The following is a 23,298-nucleotide window of genomic DNA, read 5'->3' on the forward strand; positions in this document are numbered from 1 at the left end:
AAATAGTACATAAAATTAAAATTATCCAAAAATCCCATTTCTTGTTATTTACACAGAGCAGTATAATACCCTGTTCCACCTGATTAGGGACTGGTTTTTAAAAATAATTTGAGAGAAGAAAAAATTAGAAGTAAAACAAATCACTTATAGTTTTACCTTCTGAAATTTGTTTTGGTGTAGTTTTTTCCAGATTTGAATGCATATAAATTACACTTAGATAAAAACAAAGGAATTAATTTTTTGTATTATTACAAGCATTTTCTTTTTTTAAAAAAAGATTTATTTATGCATACAAGAACTGGGGTACAGGCCAGAGGTGTGGAGGGGTGAGCGGATTCACCAGAGACAGAATGGGGAACAGAACAGGCAGACTGACTGAAATACAATGCTGAGGGGAGCATCGGGCGAGTCAGGAGAGGTCTGCTGCGGTCCCTGGCTGGGGATCGAACAGGTGCTGCAGCTGCTGCGGATTGCTTCCTAGGTTGCATCTTAAATCCTTGCGCCACTGGGGAGGCCCCTGCAGGCATTTTCTTACATCATTTGATAATTGCAATCATGGTTTTTAATGTAAAAAATTAGGGGAATGATTTATTAAATTTATTTGCACTATTTTTATGTAATGCTACAGCAAATATTCTGATATATAAACCACTATGTGACTCTTGTTGAAATTTGTAAGTAAATTTCAATGTTAACCCTTCAAGTGGTGTGTTGTTCTGCATAAGGCTGCTCTTTTACCATGCTCCTTTACCGTGAAATAGACAGACTTTAGAAGATTGGGCATGTCCTAGAGAGAAAGAAGAAAGACAGCAGTTGAAAGTATGTTGGAGAGAGAGAGTACTTTATTTTTGTTTCATACAAGATTTCTTGTGGCTTATAAAAAAAACAACCAGAAGCTTTTAAAATGAAATAATCTTTGAAAATGTGTAAAACACAACTAGAATTAAATAAAGTAGAAAATCCAGATTAGAAAAAAGAGCAATCTTGATATATAGCAATCTTGAGATATAAAGAGCAATCTTAAAAATATATATAAGCTATCTGTACATAAGTGTTTGATTTTTTGAAAATTTGAAGTTGAAGGTCTTGGAATGGAACAAGACCAAGGGGATCTAATGCAAAACAGGGAAGTACAATCGTTTCACAGGAAGTTTCCCTAATATTAAGTAAAAATGTTTTTAAAAATTGTTTAAATGGGAAAATCTCTTGCAAATCTTCATATAGGAGTCAATAAATGATATGAATCATCAATTACATAACAACAGATTATGCTTGAAAGTTTTTTAAAAAAATTTTTAACGGTTTCCCTATTTAAAAATTTGTTCCCTCCTTCCTTCCCCTGACTTTTCTTCTTTCTTGGGGACTTTAGAACAAAATCAAATTATTATCCTGGAATTAATTCCTTCTTGAATACATCAAACTCTTTTAGAAGTCTAATATACATTGTGGAATAATAGTGATGGGATTTCTCCTTTATCTTGCTATTTCATGATCAGAGGAAGGATTTCACCATTACCAGTTCTCACCTATAATTTAAAAAAGATTTAAAATTGTAAGAAAATGGAGGAATGATGCAATCATGTAGAAGGGTGATGTAATAGTGAAATGGATCATTGCAAATGAAATAAGTAGTTATTGTTTGTTATTTTTCAGTGTTTAAATTGCATCTCCCAAAGTTCTGGCATGATCTTTCAGCCATAAAAAAATGCCTGCATATACCATTTTTAAGTTTTCTTAAATTTTTAAGTTTGTTTTCTTTGGATACTGTTTGGAATTTAGAAATTTTTGGTTTCAACCCATAGTGACAAACACAAGGAAATTATCAAGATGAGACATTTCATAGTGATAAAATAAACCAGAAGATGAATGTAGATTTACAATACCCTAGGTAAAATTTCTCAAACTTAACATTTGGTGAGCAAACAGTATTTTCCCAAGGACAAAAATGTGATAAAGGCATTCTAATCTAGTCAGTCATTCCACAGGAATAAACTTCACCCAATATTTTGTGGCCAGCATTTGGATCATCACATTTGCTAAAGGTTGTTGACAGTATCTGTTAATCTTTTTTGATATTAATGCAGCAGAAGTTACTCAACACAGTTTGTAATTTTATGAATGCTAAAGTAAAAGGTGGTTGCAGGGAAATTAATGAAGAAATGAATTTAGTGAATTGATTATTTTTACTGGCATGCGTAGATCTAAAGGAATAGGTTATTTTATTTATGGAACTAAGGATATATGATTGTTCTTCAAATTATGAGCTATCACAAATTTCAAAATTAATACATTTTGATGATAACATGAGCAAGAAGTAGCACTATTAGTAGCAAATTAGAAACTAATAGAAGTAGATTTCATAAATACAGTCAATCCTCATTTTCCATAGATTCCATATTTGCAATTTTGCCTCCTTGCTAAAATCTGTTTGTATCCCCTACATCAGCATTCATGGCACTCTGATGATTATTTATGGTTATGTGCATGCAAAGAATGATGAAAAAATGTTAATCTTTGCATATACTTTTTCCCAGTTAGGTCAAACAAGGCAAAAACTGTTTTCAGTTGTCATACTGTAAACAAGTATCCTTTGACAGCCTCTTGAGCTACATGTTTTGCTTTTTTGAGTGAAATGGGATCTTAGAAGTTTTGCTCACAAAGTATTGTTCTTCCTGTTTAGTGACTGAGTAGTTGGTTTTGCTTTTAAAGGGGCCTTCCCAAGGTTGTACTGAAGTGCTACCTAGTATTCTAAATGCAGGAAGACTGTGGTATACCTTATGGAGAAAATGTGTATTAGATGAGTTTTGCTTAATGATATTTATTGAATATGGTGCCTATAAACAGAAACTACACATGAAAAAGGGTCCATTTGTTCAACTGTACCTAGTGAAAAAAACGTAGTGACCAGAGAAGGAACCTAACCCTATATTTGCTAATTTAGTGCTTATTGCAACTTCATATAAACATAATTGCCACCAAATAGCAGTAATTTGACACTTTCACAAGATGAATATGTTGCCATTAGTTGTATTCAAAGATAACATTCAAAGAATGTTATCTATCTTTAGTATATATACATGCAAAGACAAGAAAATGTGGAATAAAAATTTGGGTTGGCTGTGTTTAAATTCTTTTCAGAATTTTATAGTGAAACTTTTCATTTTCTTATCATTCTTACATAAAGTAAGAAGGCAACTTAAAAACAAAAGAAAGTTTACAAGGCAACTTAAAAACAAAAGAAAATAAAGGTTCACTTGACTCAGAAAATAACTGTTTCTTTTTGTATACTGTGAGTCAATAAAAGCTGAAAGCGGGCCTCCCCTGGTGGCCCAAACGAAATGATTGAGTGCAGCGCTGTGAAGCTGTCTACAGCTTCTGCAGCGCCGGTTCGATCCTGGCCAGCCAGCGAAGAGTCCCATGGTGCAGCAGACCTCTCCTGTCTCACCCACTGCTCCCCTCAGCAGTGTATTTCGTCAGTCTGCCTGTTCTGTTCCCCGCTCTGTCTCTGGTGAATCCTCTCACCCTCCCGCACATCTGGCCTGTACCCCAGTTCTTATATGCATGAATAAATAAATCTTTAAAAAGAAAAAAGTTGAAAGCGTGAAAAACCCCACATTTCTGTAGAAGCAGTTCACCTAAATTTCTTAAATATTATGATGTGATAATAGTATTCTGTTGTCCAACTTCATCTGGAACACTTGAAATAGATCTTCCTTTACTTTTCTCTGTTGAGTCATTGACATATTGCTAAAATAACAACTTGAGATGGTGCTTTGATGAAGGTTCCACAGTTTTTTATTTGTAAGCTTAGGGCTTGTTTGTTTTAGAAACCAGAAAAGCAAGTTATAGATTAGATCCATAAACCTTAAGTATTACTAGGCCCACCACCTATTAACAGAATTCAGAAATGGAGGTTGTGACAAAGCCTTTTTAATAGTGAATACATAGTTCAGTGACTACTTTACTTGTAATAAATGGCTGATGATAGGTGCCATCATTGAAAACTGCCCTGTTATTCAGGTATTTTTGTTCGCTTCTCACTCTTCCCTATTCCACTGAACTCAGAAGCATTAATAGTATGCTATGTTTTCTTACTAAGCATAGTGTTTAACACTATAAAGTTTTTAAAGATACATTTATTGAAAATACTGGCTAACATATATTGTGTGCCTGTTTCAATAGTCATCTAGTAAATTTGTGGATGAAATAATCAGCACACAAGTTAAATTATATGTATCCAGATTATGAATTAATGTAAATTAGGATATGGATTCTTATTGGAGTGAGAGAGTTATGTTAAACACTTTGAGCTTCAGAGAAATATTCATAAACTATAATGTACACTCTTCCTTCACAGTATGACAGAATGCTTTGAAATTATTTTAGAATATAACTTGTATATGATGAAAAACATATCCAAGCTTGCATTTTGCATTAGTTTCCTTCTATTCTGTATTCTTGCTGTCCCCTTGATTTTTCCACATTTGTCCCCTTACACTTTGGGTTCCCTTAGTCCACATGCTCCTGCCTTCAAACCCTCAGGTTCCTGTGTAGTCCTGTCCTTGCTTTTCTTTGTTACTACATATGATATTCTCCCCCACATAATCTTAGGTATGCTCATTAAGCTTGCCTAGTGCAGATTTTCTCTTTTTATGCTAACACTTTTTTTTCCTGACTACAGAAAAATTTTAGCATTTTTATTTGAAAAATATTTCTTCCACGAAGCCCTGAGCAGCTAACCTCCAAAAGTAAACAATTCCTGTTTGCATAAGAATTTAGTTAGTTTAAATATAGTAGGTTTGTACATTTTACTGAAATGTTTGAATTGATTAATTTTAGGGAGAGCTTAATGAGCTAGATTATTGAATAATAAGGATACTTTGTTAAATGAAAATCTTACAAAATTTTATTTGTATAGTTGTATGACTCTTGTGTATAATGCCCATCTTATTTCTCTGTTCATTTATTTTATGCATGTTCTTCTCTTATAGCTTGATAAAGATGACATGGTATACATGGAAGCATATGACAAATTGCTGGAGTCCTGGCTAACTTTGGTCCAAGATGACAAACATTTCCATAAAGGCTTTTTTACCCAACATGCAGTTCAAGTTTTCAATTCCTATATTCAGTGCCACCTAGCTGCTCCAGATGGCACAAGGAATTTGGTAAGCTTTATATCAGTCTATAATTAAAAATCATATTTTATCATAGGTTCCATTTCATGTCTTTTGTCCTATTACACATGGTATAATACTAGAAATTTGGGTTGAGATCCTTCAGAAGACTGACTGAAAGCCTTAGACTAAGAACAAAAGTGAGACCTCCTTGTCTAAATGAATTCTTGTTTAGCAGGTTGTTGCTTCTAGTTACCTCCTTTATCTTTAGTTTTCAGTTACTCATCTGTGTCTTCTTAGTTGTCAAATGATATGAATGGTATCTAGAGGACTGTGGATCTTAAAAGATGTCAAATATTTTCAGTGGCAGTTTGAATTCTCTGGTGTGGGAGGTGGTTTGTAGGTATGCAGTTAACTGTGTTTACATATGGGTGCCTTTCTTTTCGCTTCATGTTTCCTTGATTCTTTTTTGTAAATCTTAGGGCTCTCAGCATAGTTAGATAGGAGTTCCTAAACAGTGTTGCTTGAGGTTGGCTCTCTCCAGCTCTCAGAGGAGTGTCGAAGTTATACTAAAAATGCCTGATTTATTGAATAAAGGAGTACAATTTCTCATTCTTTGTTTCTTTCATTCATAATAGACTGCCAATGGTGTGGCCTCTCGTGAGGAAGAAGAAATAAGTGAACTTCAAGAGGATGATCGAGACCAGTTTTCAGATCAACTAGCCAGTGTAGGAATGCTAGGAAGAATTGCTGCAGAACACTGTATACCTCTTCTGACAAGGTACACACAGTCCAAAGAAACCCCATGGAGCAAATATTCACTATTCACAATTCCCTGGAGAGCACTTAAAGTGTTTAAAGACTTTAAACACCCCCACCCCGTATCCCAGCACACTGGAACAAATGGACAGAAACATACTCATGATTGCATTCCTTGGCTTGTACATTTGGAGCCCAGGCACTACAACATAGATGGCAGAAAGATTATGGAAAACATGGTATGAGAAATGATTTGACCCATATCAATAAAACCTTGGAATAACCAGTTTTCAAATGCCTGTTGTAAACTTTGATTGTTTGTAAAGCAATGTTTTAATTCTATGTCATAAGTCACAGTTGCTATAGTGCTATGAGAACAGTTGTGTATTATAATAAATACTTTTGTATATATGTTTTTGTGCTAACATTTTAGTTTATGTGGTCTAGTAAATAGAAATTTAAGTTGTTCGCTGTCTTTGCTTAATGAACTTTATGGAGCTATTATTTTGTTTTCCTATTTTAGTTTATTAGAAGAAAGAGTAACAAGGCTCCATGGTCAATTACAACGACATCAGCAGCAATTACTTGCCTCACCTGGGTCAAGGACTATTGACAACAAAATGCTTGATGATTTGTATGAAGATATTCACTGGCTTATTTTAGTTACAGGTTGGTTGGTTATCTCTTTTCGAAATATAATTTCCAACAGAGTGGTTTAAACTTTAAAAGACTCCTCATATATTAAAAGCAACAATCCATACCCAGTATTGGATGGAATTTGGATATAGCTGCTAAGTGTTACAGATCTTAAAAGATACATTTATTAAAAATACTGGCTAACATGTATTGAGTGCCTACTTCACACCATATGCTTTATTTGGAACATAAAGCCCATTGAATTAGTACTATTACTAGTTATTGTTGTTAGTATTGTTGTTACCCCTGTCTTATAAATGAAGAAGCTGAGACTTGGAGAGTTATAAGAACTAGGCCATGGTCATACTGCTATTAATTTTTGAGACAGAATGCACATATAGGCAGTTTGACTGTTAGGGTCTTCTGTAACCATTCTACTAATGTTTCTGTTTCTCATATGCAGGGGAGAAAAATCTTAATTTTTGAAAAGACATTCCCAAATACTGACTTTTGATATACTTAATAGAACTCCTATTACCTTTATAAAATGTTACTGAGAATTACTAAAAGGTACTAGATTAAATAGCATACATATCATTATGAATTATAAAATTGATGAATAAAACATTTGTCCTTTTCTGTATTTTTGAGAGTAAATTATCTGAGAAATACAAAGTTTCTTCTCATCAAACTTGAAATTAACATTAACATTTATAATTTACTTTTACATCAGTTTATATGATATATAGAAATCAAATAAAACTGAGAACATTTATAGTGCAATTTGGTGAATATAGATTTGTTAAGTGTTCATTTTTAATTTTTTTTAAACTGAAGGCTACCTCTTAGCTGATGATACTCAGGGAGAGACTCCGCTAATACCTCCAGAAATAATGGAATATTCCATTAAGCATTCATCTGAAGTTGACATTAATACAACACTTCAAATTTTGGGATCTCCAGGAGAAAAGGCTTCTTCCATCCCAGGGTACAACAGAACAGATTCTGTGATTAGGTAATATGAACTCTATAGCTGTGCTCTTGTAATTTATACTGTTTTATAAATTCTGAGTTGATGGGTAGATAACTTGAGGGATAGGCATGTTGTAAATTTGATACTTGAAAGAAAATAAAACTTGGAGAAGCCTTGAAATAAACAAGGATGGCAAGTACTCACTATGTTTAAGTGTGCCAGTTTGGTAGTAATTGACAGCTCTATCAAGGACTGAGGAAAGCAAATGTAAAGTTATTCTGAATACAATTAGATTTTGAAGGAGATTTGATCTCATGTACTATAAATATATCCCTTGTCCATAAGAAAATAATACTGATAATGATATAAGATTTTTAGAAACCAGGGGAATATTAGTTCATAAGCTAAAACTACATTTCAGTGGCTTTCTTTGGGGAAACTGTCATTCTTCTTTCATAAAATAGAAATGTTTATTCTGAGTACATGAAGTTTGAGAGACCTGTCAGATGATGATAGAATAAAGTAGTATGCCTTAAATGAGGAAATTCACTTTTGTTTTCCTAATACTAATGGTGGAATTTTTTTGTGAATTCTCAATGGTGAAATTAAGGAGGAGTAAATCTGGACTAAATATTGTTGTAAAAGTAGATTTAAAAACAGTATTTTAAATTTCACTATCTTTAACCTTGAATTTAGGTTGCAGACACAGAAATCAGTAATGAATTTTGTTTTTGGTCAGTTGCAAACCAGGTGCTATTTCTCTTTATTTTATTTTATTTATGTATTTTTAAAGATTTATATATTTATACAAGCAATGGGGTACAGTCCAGAGGTGCAGGAGGGTGACAGAATTGACCCAAGACAAAGCAGGGAGCAGAACAGGCAGAAGGACCGAAATACACTGCTGAGGGGAGCAGCGGGCAAGAAAGGAGAGGTCTACTGCACCATGTGGGAATCCCCCTGGCCGGCCAGGAATCGAATCAAATCGGCACTGCAGAGGCTTTGGACAGCTTCACAGCACTGTGCTCAACCTGCTGCGCCACCAGGGAGGCCCATTCTCTTTATTTTCAAAAGTAATGGATATCATTTAACCTGTGCAGTAGAAAATACATTTTTTAAAAAATTGAAATATTAATATCAAGGAAATGTTTGGGAATTCATTTCCTTTGTTGTTGCATTCTTTTGTTTGAAATAAAATACCAATGCTCTGTTGAAAAAATTTGATCTATTCCTTTTGGGATTGTTATAGGCATTAGAAATCAATGCTTTTGCTTTGGTTTGATTCATGGTGAATGTTAATTTCAAAGCCATTGCATTTCAGAGTGCTGTCATGTTATATTCTTTGTCCTGTTCCTTGCCTGGGCAGTACCATCAGGAATGCTTTCCTTGTATATTCAGTGCTTTTTCAATTTTTGCCAGTGTCAGGTATCAGTGCAGAAGCAAAATACTTTGGTTCTGAGAGAGCACAGACTATGGAGGGTTGAGATGAGGATTGGGACCAAACAAAACAACATTACCATTTCGTTGTAGTACAAAGAATTAATGTGAAGTAGACTTGTATATGGGAGAAAACTTCCTTGCTTCACTGAAAAAGTAGTTCACATTTCTTGAAGAAGTTATCATTCAACAAGTAACTATTGATTATCTACTATATGCCAGGTACCATTCCAAACATTTGGGATACACAGTGTACAAATTAAACAAAAATTGCTCCCCTTTTTATAGCTCATTGTAGAGGAGAAATAATAAGTAAATTATATGGTGTGTTAGAAAACCTTGAGTGCTATGGTTAGGAAGTTAGAAGGGAATGCAGAATTTAGGGATTGTTTGTAATTTTTATTAGTGTGATCAGATTAGGCTTTATTTAGAAAGTGACTTAGGAGCAAAGACAAGATATTGGTAAGGGAGACTCAGCAGGCCTGGGGCAAGAGCATTCCAGAGTAAAGTTTTATTCAAAAGCCCTGTGGCATACCTGGCATGTTCAGAGAGAACAAGAGGAACTGCCATTGGGTTGAAGAAAGTGAGATGGAAAGGAGATGGAGGTAAAGGGGAAAAAAGAGAAGTCAAATAAAGTCATTAGACCTTTGTAATATCTTTGGCTTTTGGTCTAAATGAAATATGGTGCTTTTAGAGGATTTTGAGCAAAAGAGTAAACTGTTAAAGAGGTTACTCTGCTACACTGAGGATAAACTATTAGGGGCAAAGATAGGAGCAGGGAGAGACCAGTTAAGAGGCTAATTGCACTTATCCAAGAGAAATTTGTAGTGATCTAGACCAGAGTGATTTCATGGCAGTTGAGTGGTATCCAAAAAAGCTCTATTTGACTTGTACTGACTTTTGGTTTATAAAATGCAAAGCTAATCCAAGATTAATTTGGAAAGTGGAAAACTGAGTGCTATCTGAAATAATAATGTTTAGAAAGCTTGCTTAGAAGCTACAGTAGTTTGGATTATTAATCTTCGTGTATCAGCTATTAAAAACAAATTTTTGATGGTTTTTTTGTTGTTGGTTGTTTGTTTGTTTGTTTTATTGTTTTTTCAACTCCTTTGTGTGCCAGTATCTGTGGAATATAATAGAAGTGTGAAAGAGTGATGTATGAGCACATAGGTTCCCCATACCTGTTGGCAAGGGAAGAGCTTCTTGGAAGAGATGGCATTTAAACTGATAATTGAGAAATGAACAGGAGTTTGCAAGGAAACAGAAAGAGGAAAGAATACTCCAGGCAGTGATAGTAGCCTAGATAAGGGCCCAGCACTGAGAACTTGGCTGAAAGCAAGAGAAAAGGTTATGTGGCTTTTGTGTCCAAGTAAAGGGGAGAGGAGAGGTGTTTGATGAAAATGGAGAAGTAGGGGTGGGCACTGTTGGGTGGGCTAGTGAGGTAGGTGTACAAATGGTGAAAAGAATTTGGAGTAGGGAGGTTAACTGATCAAATTGTTTTAGAAGAGTTATACAGTGGAAGAGGAATCAAAGGCAAGTTAGAAAACAATTTAGAAAGTACTGGTAGTGCAGTGAAAATGTAACAGGCAGAAGGATGTGAGAGATAACTCCATGGCAGTGCAGATGGATTGAATGGTGAAGAAAGAGGAAAGAATGAAGAAAAGCTCCCTGGAGAGCCTTCTGTGTATCTGCCTAAGAGCTGCCTGTGGTATTCTCTTTCTTTACTTTGCTCCCTCTTTGCAAAAGAAAGGTGAAAACTCATTCTGACTCTCATTGTGATGGATTGGCAGGTGTGTTAAAACCTGCAAGCTGCCAAATGAAGAGGCAGTTCCAAGTAGTGTGGTTTTAAAAGTGAATGACTGAGTAATTATACTTTCCAGGAGGTTTTCAGTTCTTTACAGTAAATGAAATTAAAGAGTAGCTTAATCAAGTTGTCAGTTAACAGATTATTAAAAACAATTTTGATGGTAGATCTCTGGTTTTTGGCATATAAATTGGACGAATAATTGAGGGACCCTGCTATTTTGTGTGTTCAGTGCTTATATCTAATAAAATAAAAAAACAGGAATCAAATTATGTTTAGCTGTATCTCATCCTATCAAAATATGTATTCACAAGTACAAAGACTAATTTGGGAAAACAAAGCCTGCTACATTAATCTCATTCAGAGATGCATAAAAGTATACTATTATGTTTCATGTAAATATTTTAATTATTTAAATTAGTTTTATTTATTTTGCCCATCTATATAACTAATAAGTATTGAGACAGTAATAATTCAATCTGGAAGGCATTTTTAAACACTTGTTCTTATGATCATTGGAAATTTTTTTATTGCATCTCAGTATCTGGACGTTTGCTTCAGAAAAGTATGTGATGTGATCAATAAAGTACTTGAGCATAAAAAAATTTATATTAGGGTACTCTGTTGGGAAATGAAGTTGAAATAAAGTTCAAGGAGTAAAAGAAACAATGTAAAGTATCTGTTAAAGAAAAAGTTGTTTATTTTTCAAATGGATGATGGTGGGTATTCCGATACTATGAAAATTAAATTCTAGTGCATAAATTCGAAGGGTTGCCCTAACTTGCATTCAGATTCTTTTTGGCTGCAAATTATGTCATTTATGAAACTATTCTTGCGGGGGAAATGTTAATACATTAACTTAAATGTATCACATGATTGTTGGGATAATTTTGTTCATATGCTCTCTAAAACAGTTTTTATTATAAGTTTGAGCATTGCTGGTATAAGGAGTGTATATAGTGGGGCGGCGGGGGGGTGGGAACCACCTGATTTAAAGAAGTTGGACAGAAGAGGAGGAAACCATAAACTGGGGAAGATTAAGCACATACATTCGGGAAAGTATTGTACAGGGAAAAAATTATTTCACAAGGCAAGTAGGTGGTCATCAATGTTTAGTACTTCTGAGACCTTCAGTTGGATAAACAACAAAAACATATCCATAATATCTTATTATTAGGATGTGATTTTATCTTGAGAGCAATAAGGAAATTAGCAGAAGCCAGATTCCAGGTAATTAGAATCCTTTACATTGATAATCATAAAATGGGATTGTAATGGGTTCTTTCAGTTACATCGAGTATGTATCACTTCTGATTATATACCTCGATTATATACCTCTCGACTTCAACCTCCAGAACAAAGACTTTATTCTTATCTGCATAGCTTGCTGTGTTTCTAACACTACACACTTATATGAATTATATAATTAAGGACAATATCTACCCATATGTAGGTAATTTTTCTGGCAAATTTTTATTTTAAAACACCATTAAGTTTGTTAAGAATTAAACAGTACTATCAGATTTAGGGACGACACTCAGTATTTAAAACATGCTACATAAATCAGTTCCTGCATCCTGCACTATAATGTCAGCACTCTATAAAAACATGCTCAAGAGTTTTAAGTAGATAAGGGGTGCTGAAGAGTTTAGCATGTATTCTGAACTTTTAATTTTATCTATTTCTCCACTTTGAATATGAAAAAACTCTTTGCAGACAGTGATGCTGAGATTTGCACGTGCAGTATCAATGTCGGTAGGAGGCTGTTTCTAGCCATGACTTTGCTCCCTTCCTTCATTCTGTCTCCTGCTTCCTGAATAGTCAGAAATAAAATGGGTGTATTTACCAACATGGAAATTTCGAGTATAACCTGGCCCACATCCAAAGAGTTGAGAAATAAAAAAGGACATTTAAAACTGTATTATTAGACAACCAACAAATAAAAGAATAAATTACTTATTTTTTATACCTACAGGTTGTTATCAGCAGTTCTAAGAGTTTCGGAAGTTGAATCTCGAGCAATAAGAGCAGATCTCACTCATCTGCTAAGCCCTCAAATGGGCAAAGATATTGTTTGGTTTCTAAAACGCTGGGCAAAGACTTACCTCCTGGTGGATGAGAAACTATATGATCAGGTCAGAATGTAAAACTGTTTAGCTTCATTTGCATTTATAATGCTAACAGTAATACAAATGACAACTTTTTTTGGAAATTTTCTCATCAAAAGTTGAATATCTTCCATATTAAAAAAACAATGTAAATGGGATATTGTTTTAATAAATTTTCTTAGAGCAGATCATTTGGCTCATTTTAACCAACATTAAGTTATAGATTATTATGTGGGAATGGAGTATTTTATGTTCTTTGTATTTCTATGTACTAACATGTAAATATCATGTTAGTAATATTAATAGCTAATGAAATTAATAAATAAAACATGTTAGTGTTAATATGAAAATAATTAAATCTGATAGGAAAATCACATTGGGATGTGTTAACTGGATAGGGATGTCTTTTTTGGACTTACAGAAATGAATCCATTTATAAAATTAATGTGATATAAGCTGGATTTAGATGCTTATTTTTAGGTTGATTTTTCTATGTATGGATTTTTTTCCCAGATAATATTTATGACTTTAATTTTTGTTTTTTCTCTCAAGATAAGTCTGCCATTCAGTACAGCGTTTGGGGCAGATACAGAGGGTTCTCAGTGGATTATTGGCTACCTCTTACAAAAAGTCATCAGTAACCTCTCAGTGTGGAGTAGTGAGCAGGACCTTGCAAATGACACTGTGCAGCTCCTTGTCACTTTAGTAGAAAGAAGAGAAAGGTAAGCTGATTGTTAGAAGACTGACTGTGTGTATGTGTGAGAAAGAGAAAAGATGATCAGAGAGAAACTTTGATTTGCTTTTTAAGTGTCAGACAGTTACATGGTCCTAAGATCCAGATAGCCATACATTTTTAGAGTGGTATTTTTTAAAAAAACGTTCATATTATTTTTATAAATACAAATAGAGTTTTCCCATATTACAGTTGAGGATTGTATGGACTATTCAAGATTTGGCAATAAAGAATTTTATCAGTAACATGTCTAATTCAGTGATTTATTACTAAACAATTTAATATGGAATAGTTTCAATGTGATGTTTTCAAGTATTCCATTGCATATCCCATTTTAAAGATGAGGAAAAATTTTCAGTGCTTTCTGCACCAAATGTAGGAAATATTTTTATTTTTCTTACTACATAGCAATATGGTTGTTATTATTACTGTTGTCATTGACTATTGTTTATTGACATCTTATAGTTTACTGTTCTGAACACTTCATTTATAGCATCTCATTTAATCATCACATCAGTCTGATCCATGAGCTTGAGGACTTTTATTACTATTGCTATCCTTATATTACCAAGCAGAAAACTGATAATTGAGAGAGATAAGGTAAACTTTATATTGTCATATGACTAGTAGATCTAGTAGATTTGAATGCAAGCTATATGACATCATAGTCAATAACAAGTTAACTCTACTATACTTTACAAATTAATTAAAATCCAATTACCTTCCCTTTTGTTTTACTTAGCATGCATGTAAGTAATACATCTTATATTTTGTTATTTTTGTCTGTAGGGCAAACTTAGTAATTCAGTGTGAAAACTGGTGGAACTTAGCTAAGCAGTTTGCAAGCCGAAGCCCACCTCTGAATTTCTTATCAAGTCCCGTGCAGAGGACCCTGATGAAGGCTCTTGTCTTGGGAGGTTTTGCACATATGGACACAGAAACCAAACAACAGTACTGGACAGAGGTAATGGTCTTTTTTTTTTTTTTTTTTGTGATTCCTTGTATAATCCTGTGGTTGCTATATCTATGTGTTACCCTCTAACATCTGTGGAAACAAACATTTCAGTCATGACTTTTCTGATATTTTCCCCTCCTAATGAATAGGTTGAGACTTACTATTGTATAAAAGTAATCTTAAAATTTGTCCATATCTGCTTATGTGATGACTCTGAATGTTATCAAGTGTTCTGCAATTTAAGCACATTTTTCCTTAGCTCAATGAGAGCCTGAACTTGGATATTAATTCTTAATTTAGAATCAGTGAAACATTTCTTCTTAAACATGAGTTGCAATTTAACCATAGTATTAGTTTGCTAGGTCTGCTGTAACAAAATACTACCTCTCAGTAGCTTAAACAAGAAAAATTTGTCTTATACAGTTCTGAGGCTAGTGGTCCAAGATTGAGGTGGTGTTGGTAGATCAAGGTGGTTCCTTTTGAGACCCATGCGGGAAAATCTGTTCCAGGCCTCTCCCCAGGCTTCTTATGGTTTATTAGCAATCACTGCTGTTCTTTGGCCCATAGAAACAACACCCTGATCTCTGCCTTCCATCTTCTTATGTCTTGGTCCACATTTTCCCTTTAGATAAGGACTCCAGTTATAGTGGGTTAGGACACCACCCTAATGACCTCATCTTAATGTAACTTACTTCATTTGAAGCAACCCAACTTCCAAATAAGGCCATGTTCTGAGTTGTTACAGGCAGTGAGCATAATTCAAGTCATAGTGACCACCATAGACATAGTGTCATATATAATTGAACTTTAAGTTGAGAACTGAGAGTTACCAGTGTATAGAGGTCACCAGTTCATAGCCCTTGAAACTAGTGTACTTTTAATTTATGAGAAGGGGGCACAGGCACAGTAACAAAATTATTAGGCAATTGTCTGTGACTTCAAAACCAAAGGAAAAATAGGCTGACTATATGTTTCTAGTGTAAATAATTAAATTAGCATATGCATGGGCTTGAGTAGAATTAAAATCTTTTCTCCACAAATATGCATATTCACCTTTATATCCGAGGTAGATCACTTCTCGGCCTTTTGGCTAACTAAGATCAAGTGTATATCCGAGGTAGGACTGATTATCTGAAGTTATGTTTTATGCCAAGGGAAGTTAGTAAGGAGCATACAGGCCAGAGCTTTTGTTGTTGCCCCCTCCCTGTCCAAAGGTTAGCAAACTGGTTGCCCCCTCCCTGTCCAAAGGTTAGCAAACTGCAGCCCACAGACCAAAATGGCATGCTGTCTGTTTTTACAAATAGTTTTATTGAAATACGAACATGCTTAGTTGTTGCCATAGTGTCTGTGACTGCTTCTGTGCTGCAGTGTAATCTCAATTGAGTAGTTGTAAAGTTTGGCCCTCTAGAGAAAAAAGTTTGACGGTTACTTCTATGGAAGTTTTATTTTTTTTTTTTTTAATCAGTTTGAGAGAAGATGGTAGCAATCACTGAGGGAGAGATGCAGATAGTAGCAGAATTCTATGACTGGCATTGAGGAGGTTGTGTTTTATGATATGTTTGTTCTTACTATGAGTGTGCCAACAGTTACGATGACCATCCTCAAAATAGGGAATGGGTATGTGGTTCAGATATGTTTTTTTCCTGTGCTTTTTCTGCCTCCCAACAAGTGGAAATGTTTCAGAAAGTGAATATTTATTCATGCTTAATTTTTGTAGGTTCTTCAGCCACTTCAACAGCGATTCTTAAGAGTGATAAATCAAGAAAACTTTCAGCAGCTGTGTCAGCAAGAGGAAGTCAAGCAAGAAATCACTGCTACGTTGGAGGCCCTGTGTGGCATAGCTGAGGCAACCCAGATTGACAATGTAGCAATCCTTTTTAATTTTTTAATGGACTTCCTTACTAATTGCATTGGATTGATGGAAGTTTACAAAAATACCCCAGAGACTGTCAATCTCATAATAGAAGTTTTTGTTGAAGTTGCACATAAACAGATATGCTATCTTGGAGAGGTAAGCACTACCTAATTTTATACCCTCAACATTAAAACTCTTTGAAACCTGAACAAAGTAATAGATTTGACATTTCAAATTTAATGATTATTATCTGGGATAATGTTTTCAAAAATAGATTTTTCAAAAATAATGGTTTTCAGAAGAACTCAATTCAAAGGAAGACATGAAGGAATAAATTCTTGCCCTAAAATTATGTCAACATGAGTAATTTTGCACTAATATGTTATTCATTCAGTTTCATTCAAATGGGGAGTATTTGATAAAACAAATGCATTATGGTATTAACCAGTTTTACCACTGAGGGTTCTCTGTAGTAGAATCCTAAGACTAAAAAGAAGTACCATTGTTTACATCCTTGTTAATATTTTGACTGTGTAGGATTTCTCCCCTCAGATGTGGTCATTGTTCTACCACCAAAGCACCCATAGGCCTCCAACGTAGTCCACTGTTTGCTTTTTCCCTGCCTGCTTCCACCCTTAAAATCTTAAGTGGCAGTTTGTATCTTTGTTTCGTGAACAAGGTGTATGTTCACACATGCTAAATTCTTTAATATGAAGTAGGCAAAGAGGTATTTTTTGTCCATTAAATTAGTTGTTATAAAAAGCTTTAGAGGAGTATTTGTACTCCTTTGTTAGATTAACACTTATCTTTTTCCAAATCATTTAATATGGGTTCCTGATTTGTAATTTTTTTGTTAGATCAAAGGAACTAGCTCAAAAGAAAGCTTGTATCTTATAGGTATTATAAATATAGTCACAGATGCACTATTGAGGGCAGACCAATACCATTTAGTAATATTTAAGACCAGTGTTTGCAACTCTGTACTGTTGAACAATTTTAAATTTACAATCAATTTTAAATCTTATAATAAGCGTCATACTGGAAGTTGAATAGAACCAGTGTTACCTCAATTTAAAGACTAACAATGAAAAAAATTCTTTTTAAGTTGAAAGCAAAAGAAAAGTAGTTCTACTGCCAATATCTTACTGTCTCTCTAATATATATCAAATGAGTAAAATATTTGGATGTTAAATTGTTATTAGAAAACTGCTAATGTTTTAAACATAACTGTAAACTTCAATATATGCCTTTTAATTACTGTTAATGTTTTAATAGTTTAAAATGAGTATAAAAGGTTCTATTTGACTTCACAGTAAATTTATTCCATCATATTTTCCAATTTCTGTAATATTTATATTTGTTTCCCAACTCACTTCTATGCATTAGCATAATTTGTATCTGCTTTCTTATAGTCCAAAGCTATGAACTTATATGAAGCTTGCCTTACTTTGTTGCAAGTATATTCTAAGAATAATTTAGGGCGGCAAAGAATAGACGTTACAGCAGAGGAAGAGCAATACCAAGACTTGCTTCTCATCATGGAACTTCTTACTAACCTTCTATCAAAAGAGTTCATAGATTTCAGTGATACGGGTAAGATAAAGTGTGTTTGTTTGAAAATTTTTTTATTTTAATTAAAGCAAAGGAATGTTTTCTTGGAGTGAAATCCCATGCAAAATTTCAGATTACAAAACAAGTGAAAATGGATCTTTTTGGTTGAAGTGAGAGTAGAATTGAGGGCCTTCCTGCTTGATATTCAGTCTCTTACCATCGTAGTGATAGCTTTCATTAATTAAGTTCTAACTAAATACCAAGCATTGTTCATATCTCAGTGATATGAAGTAGGTACCATTGATGTGCTCATTTTATAGTAAAGGAGACACAAAACTAGTAAGATAGATAGCCAGTAAATTGCAGGGCTGGGATTCATATACCAGCTTCTGACTTCAGAGCCAGTTTCTTTAGAGTTATACTTTATTGATGAATTACTCCTCACATAATTATTACTACAGCACTTAACTCTTAATCTGACCAGTTTTTTAGTAGTGCTGATTTTACTTCTGAAAATACTAGTTTAGCATTAGTTTTATTTTCATCATTGTTGAATAATAATGTAAACACAGAGTATCTGCATAAATTACTGAGACTCTAAAAAAGTGAAGTACTGAAGGATAACACTGAGCAAGACTTAACCAGATAACTTTACTATCTACTCACAAATTTATTTTGACTTGGGAATTTAACTGTATTTTCACTCTACTGAAGTTACAATTCTAAGACTACATTCTTTTTATTTTAATAGATGAAGTATTTAGAGGCCATGAGCCGGGGCATGCGCCTAACAGATCTGTGTCAGCAGCTGATGTTGTTTTATATGGCGTAAATCTAATTCTGCCCTTGATGTCACAGGATCTTTTGAAGGTAATTGAAGAAGGTGAATGTGAATATTAAAATTGTATGTGCTTCATGACTAAAGATATTTTGGACAAGAGCCTAGATCTCATTTAATCAAAGAAAAGTGTAAATGTCTATCTGTCAAGTGCATTGCAAATAAAATATTTGCATTTCTGTTACTGTTAATATTTATTCACAATAGTTACCATGCATGCATCTCAATAAACAGGCCCTCTGTTGCTGTCTCGGAGACCTACCTTCACTGATAGATTAGTGACAGAAAAAAAAACATTCTTTTAGAAACTTAGTTCTGTTGTTAGCAGGTTTTCTTTTTTTAAAGATTTATTTATGTATACAAAAACTGGGGTATAGGCCAGAGATGCGGGGGGTGAGAGGAATCACCGGAGACAGAGTGGGGAACAGAATAGGTGGATCCACTAAAATACACTGCTGAGAGGAACAGTGGGGAGACAGGAGAGGTCTGCTGCGCCATGTGGGTAGCACCCTGGCCAGCTGGGGATCAAACTCGTGCTGCAGAGGCTGCGGATAGCTTCACAGTGCTGTGCTTAACCCCTTGTGCTACCAGGGAGGCCCAGAGTCCTTCATCATTTGTTGTTAAGCAAATAAGATTACATTTTTCAGCTGTATTCCTCTGATACCCTTTGAACATCATTCTGAGGCTGAGAGACTGAATATGAAAAGGCGTTTTCTAAGCCACTCCATATAGAAATGGAATGGTAAAAAATAAGATTAATAAAAGTATTTAAAATTTTGCACATTCTGACAATGTTGTTCTTTCACCTCACCAGTCAATACAAAGAGTGTGGTGTGATGCTGTGGCTCCCCAAGTATGCCATAGGGGAGAGGAAGGAGTCTTTTCCTGAGTTGTCATAGGCAAATAAGGGTAGGAACAAAGACATGACTGATGAACGTAAAAGGGGTGTGTGTGGGTGTGTGCATGCACACGTGTGCGTATACTCTTATACATCTGTACACGCATGCGCTAGATAAAATGGGAGAGGAGAAAAGAGATGGTAGGAAGGAAGAATGTGGAGACTGAGGACTGGAGTATAAGAATAAGGGTGTTATTTTATTCCCAACATAGCAGAATGTAATCATATGCTTCTCTTGACGAGTGTCTGTTGGAAAGGGTTCTGTGATGAACCACGAGCCACGTACCCATGCAGCAGCTAGGAAGATGTATATTGATATTTGTTTATTGATTTGCTTTGTGGGGTTTGTTGTTTTGGGTTTTGTTTTTTTTTCCCCCATCAAATCATTGAACATTTAGGAATTTGGTTAGGTTTTTTTTTTTTAAAGTATTTAAATATGTATTTTCTTAAATAACGTGAAGCTGTAGATTACATATTTTCACCTCAGTTCTCTCGGACTGTCCAACTAGGAAGTAGTTTTTAGAAATAGGAAATTCTGAATATTCTGCTTATAATGCATAATCTTAACAATTTATGTTATCTTTTCCAACATGCTTGATTGCAAATAAATATTTGCGAGAGTTTTATTCCTAGGTCACTTAATAAGATGAAATCTGGCTACTTTGTTTACTTTTTTTCCCTTACAGAGTGTATGGAATTACTGTAATTTTTTTTTAAAGATTTATTGATTTATGTATACAAAACTGGGGTCCAGGCTAGAGGTGTGGGGGTGAGAGGCTTCACCAGAGACAGAGTGGGGAACAGAACAGGCAGACCAACTGAAATACACTGCTGAGAGGAGCAGCGGGCAAGTCAGGAGAGGTCTGCTACAGCATGTGGACAGCTCCCTGGCCAGGGATTGAACCCGTGCTGCAGTGGCTGCAGACAGCCTCATAGGTTGCATTTTTTTTTTTTTTTAAAGATTTATACAAGAACCGGGGTACAGGGCAGATGTGCAGAAGGGTGAGAGGATTCACCAAGACAGAGTGGGGGAGCAGAACAGGCAGATTGACTGAAATACACTGCTGAGGGGAGCAGCGGGTGAGACAGGACAGGTCTGCCACGCCATGTGGGTATCTTGCTGGCTGGCCGGGATGGAACCTGCGCTGCAGAGGCTGCAGACAGCTTCACAGTACTGTGCTCAACTGCCTGCGCCACCAGGGGAGGCCCTGTAATTGCTGTAATTTTTAACTGTCCACAGAATAATTGTTTTTACTATATGTTTCTTTTCTATTAGTTACTAAATGTTACTAAAATGTTTCCTTTATTGTAACTTTTTTTACACTTAATTAGGCCTTTGTTTTCTCCCTTTTATGTGTTTTCACGAAATCTTTGTACTTAGATGCTTTTGTTGTCTGTTGGTTTTTTATTGCATTAATGAAGATAAAAATTAGATAGCATTAAATATTTAATATTTCTTTTTCAGTTTCCAACTCTTTGTAATCAATACTACAAATTAATCACGTTTATCTGTGAGATTTTTCCTGAAAAAATACCACAGCTTCCTGAAGATCTTTTTAAAAGTTTGATGTACTCACTAGAACTAGGAATGACGTCATATCCTTTAAATGAACATCTTTATTGTTACTTGAGGGAAAAGATCTTATCTGAGAAAACCCTTAATTTGTATTTTTCTTTTTTTTTGTGGTTCAGTTTTATTTCTTAAAAAAGCTGTCCTCTCTGTTTGCCCTAATTCTGTTTGTTTTGTTAGTTTGCCTCATCCCGTCCACTTTTCACAGATCCCAAAGGCATTTGTGCCCAGTTCCCAAGGTCAGTCTTTCACTATATGCCACAGTTAGTATGTTTTTATATGTATGTTGCTAAGTGTCTGATTATCAGCTACCTGAAAATAGAGAATAATGAGGCTTTTTATTAGTTGTGTGCATCATAATCAGCAACAACCTAGATATGTCCAGTCTAACAATCCACATACCAATACTTATGGATCATATCTAAAATATTACAAATCTTTTCTCACCTAACTCAGACACATTGGACACTGACGTATTCTCTTATCTGTATTTCTAGAAATAGTCATCCATTTGATAATAGTTAGGACTTTTTGGTCTTTTTAAGTCAATTATATCTACTCTAGTTTGTTCTTTGACCTTCATGATCAGAATGAGTTCGGAGGTTTGCCAGCTTTGCCTGGAAGCTTTGACACCATTAGCTGAACAGTGTGCAAAAGCACAAGAAACAGATTCACCACTTTTTCTAGCAACACGGCACTTTCTAAAGGTAAGATGTTTGGGTAAGATGTCATGCATGTATATTTGAGCACATCATTCTTTATTCAAATGAGGAAATGCTTATGTTCTTTCATAGAAGAGGCAGTAATGACTTTTCATTTACTTAGTTTTCTGGAGATCAATTTCCTGGACACAATATTCTCCACTTTTATTTTATATTCTTGAAAATTGATGTGGTAAATATAACCAAGAATTTGATTATTTGTTATACCACAGCAAGCAATAATATCTTTACATTATCCTTGGATTTTATAAAACCTGTTTTCTTTAAAAGAGTTGTTCAGATTTATTTAATAAATAAGAATAACCATCACCCCCTCTCTTTTTTTTTTTTTTTTTTTTAATGGGTAGGGGCTGGAGCATTATATGATCATTAGATATTTTTGTTGAGAGGTCTTATCATGTACTTTCAGCTGGTTTTTGATATGCTGGTTTTGCAAAAGCACAACACAGAGATGACCACTGCAGCTGGGGAAGCTTTCTACACGTTGGTGTGTCTGCATCAGGTACCAAGTACACATCTTTTCATGGGACACTTTTCATTTCTTTTAACAAGGAAATTGTTCAGGCAGATTAGTACTTCCATTTCTTGGAGGTTCTGTGATTCAGTGCTTCAGTTTTATTTCGATGAGGTTATTATTTCTTCCATCCTCATTAGCTTTATTTTTTTTTTTAACTTATCTAACAAATTTCTTTGTTAGCAAGCATTTGTTTCCTTTCTCCACCATTGCAAATCATCCTTTACATTGATCACTGCCTTAAAGCTTATGTTTAAACGACTATGCTAGAAACCAAGATACAGGCATTAAAGCATTAATAGAGACATGGTTTTTGGCCTTGAGGAACTCACAGTTTTGAAAGGGAGACGAAAGGAGTGTGCCTACAGAAAACATGGGGGGCAGGGAAGGAGTATTATTTCATATTACAGTAAGGAAATTACATGTTCATACATTACATACATTTCAGACATTATATACATTATGGAAAATACAGCTCATTATTCTGTTGTTTTGCTGACCCTACAGATGCTGAAGCGCTCATTGACTTGGGGTTAATTTAACAGAAGAAAAGTTATGCTAGCTTCCCTGTCTCCCACCACTATTCAAATCGAAAAGGTGTACTCATTAAGTGTATGAGACAAACCACATTGGATCACCATGACCTGGTGGTTCACTGGAGATGCTTTGGCATTGTTTTAAAAATAGAAGCCATAGTATTTGCTGTGATTTTCCTTTCATTTTTAAAAATACTTGGGATTTGAGGTTTTCCATACTACTTAAGGACTATCTCCCTACATTTTATTTATTGCTCTCTGCTATAAATACCACTTTCTGCCAGCTGATATC

At 34.7% G+C, this 23,298-nt stretch overlaps 1 protein-coding gene across 2 annotated transcripts in view; it reads left to right on the plus strand.

Moving 5' to 3' along the window:
• XPO4 (exportin 4) overlaps positions 1 to 23,298 on the plus strand; it is a 116,338-nt gene that overhangs the window by 86,794 nt on the left and 6,246 nt on the right. For both annotated transcript variants that reach the window (XM_037527353.2, XM_037527355.2), the window contains exons 10-22: positions 4,992 to 5,168; positions 5,756 to 5,898; positions 6,400 to 6,545; positions 7,350 to 7,527; positions 12,702 to 12,861; positions 13,387 to 13,556; positions 14,357 to 14,531; positions 16,240 to 16,533; positions 17,790 to 17,970; positions 18,680 to 18,798; positions 21,130 to 21,260; positions 21,824 to 21,941; positions 22,366 to 22,458. In XM_037527353.2, the coding sequence (XP_037383250.1) occupies positions 4,992 to 5,168; positions 5,756 to 5,898; positions 6,400 to 6,545; positions 7,350 to 7,527; positions 12,702 to 12,861; positions 13,387 to 13,556; positions 14,357 to 14,531; positions 16,240 to 16,533; positions 17,790 to 17,970; positions 18,680 to 18,798; positions 21,130 to 21,260; positions 21,824 to 21,941; positions 22,366 to 22,458 (2,085 nt within the window). The remainder of the gene's footprint in view (positions 1 to 4,991; positions 5,169 to 5,755; positions 5,899 to 6,399; positions 6,546 to 7,349; positions 7,528 to 12,701; positions 12,862 to 13,386; positions 13,557 to 14,356; positions 14,532 to 16,239; positions 16,534 to 17,789; positions 17,971 to 18,679; positions 18,799 to 21,129; positions 21,261 to 21,823; positions 21,942 to 22,365; positions 22,459 to 23,298) is intronic.

This window comes from Talpa occidentalis, unplaced genomic scaffold, assembly GCF_014898055.3.
Source record: "Talpa occidentalis isolate TD23 unplaced genomic scaffold, MPIMG_talOcc4v2.1 talOcc4.5, whole genome shotgun sequence".
Classification (NCBI taxonomy): domain Eukaryota; kingdom Metazoa; phylum Chordata; class Mammalia; order Eulipotyphla; family Talpidae; genus Talpa; species Talpa occidentalis.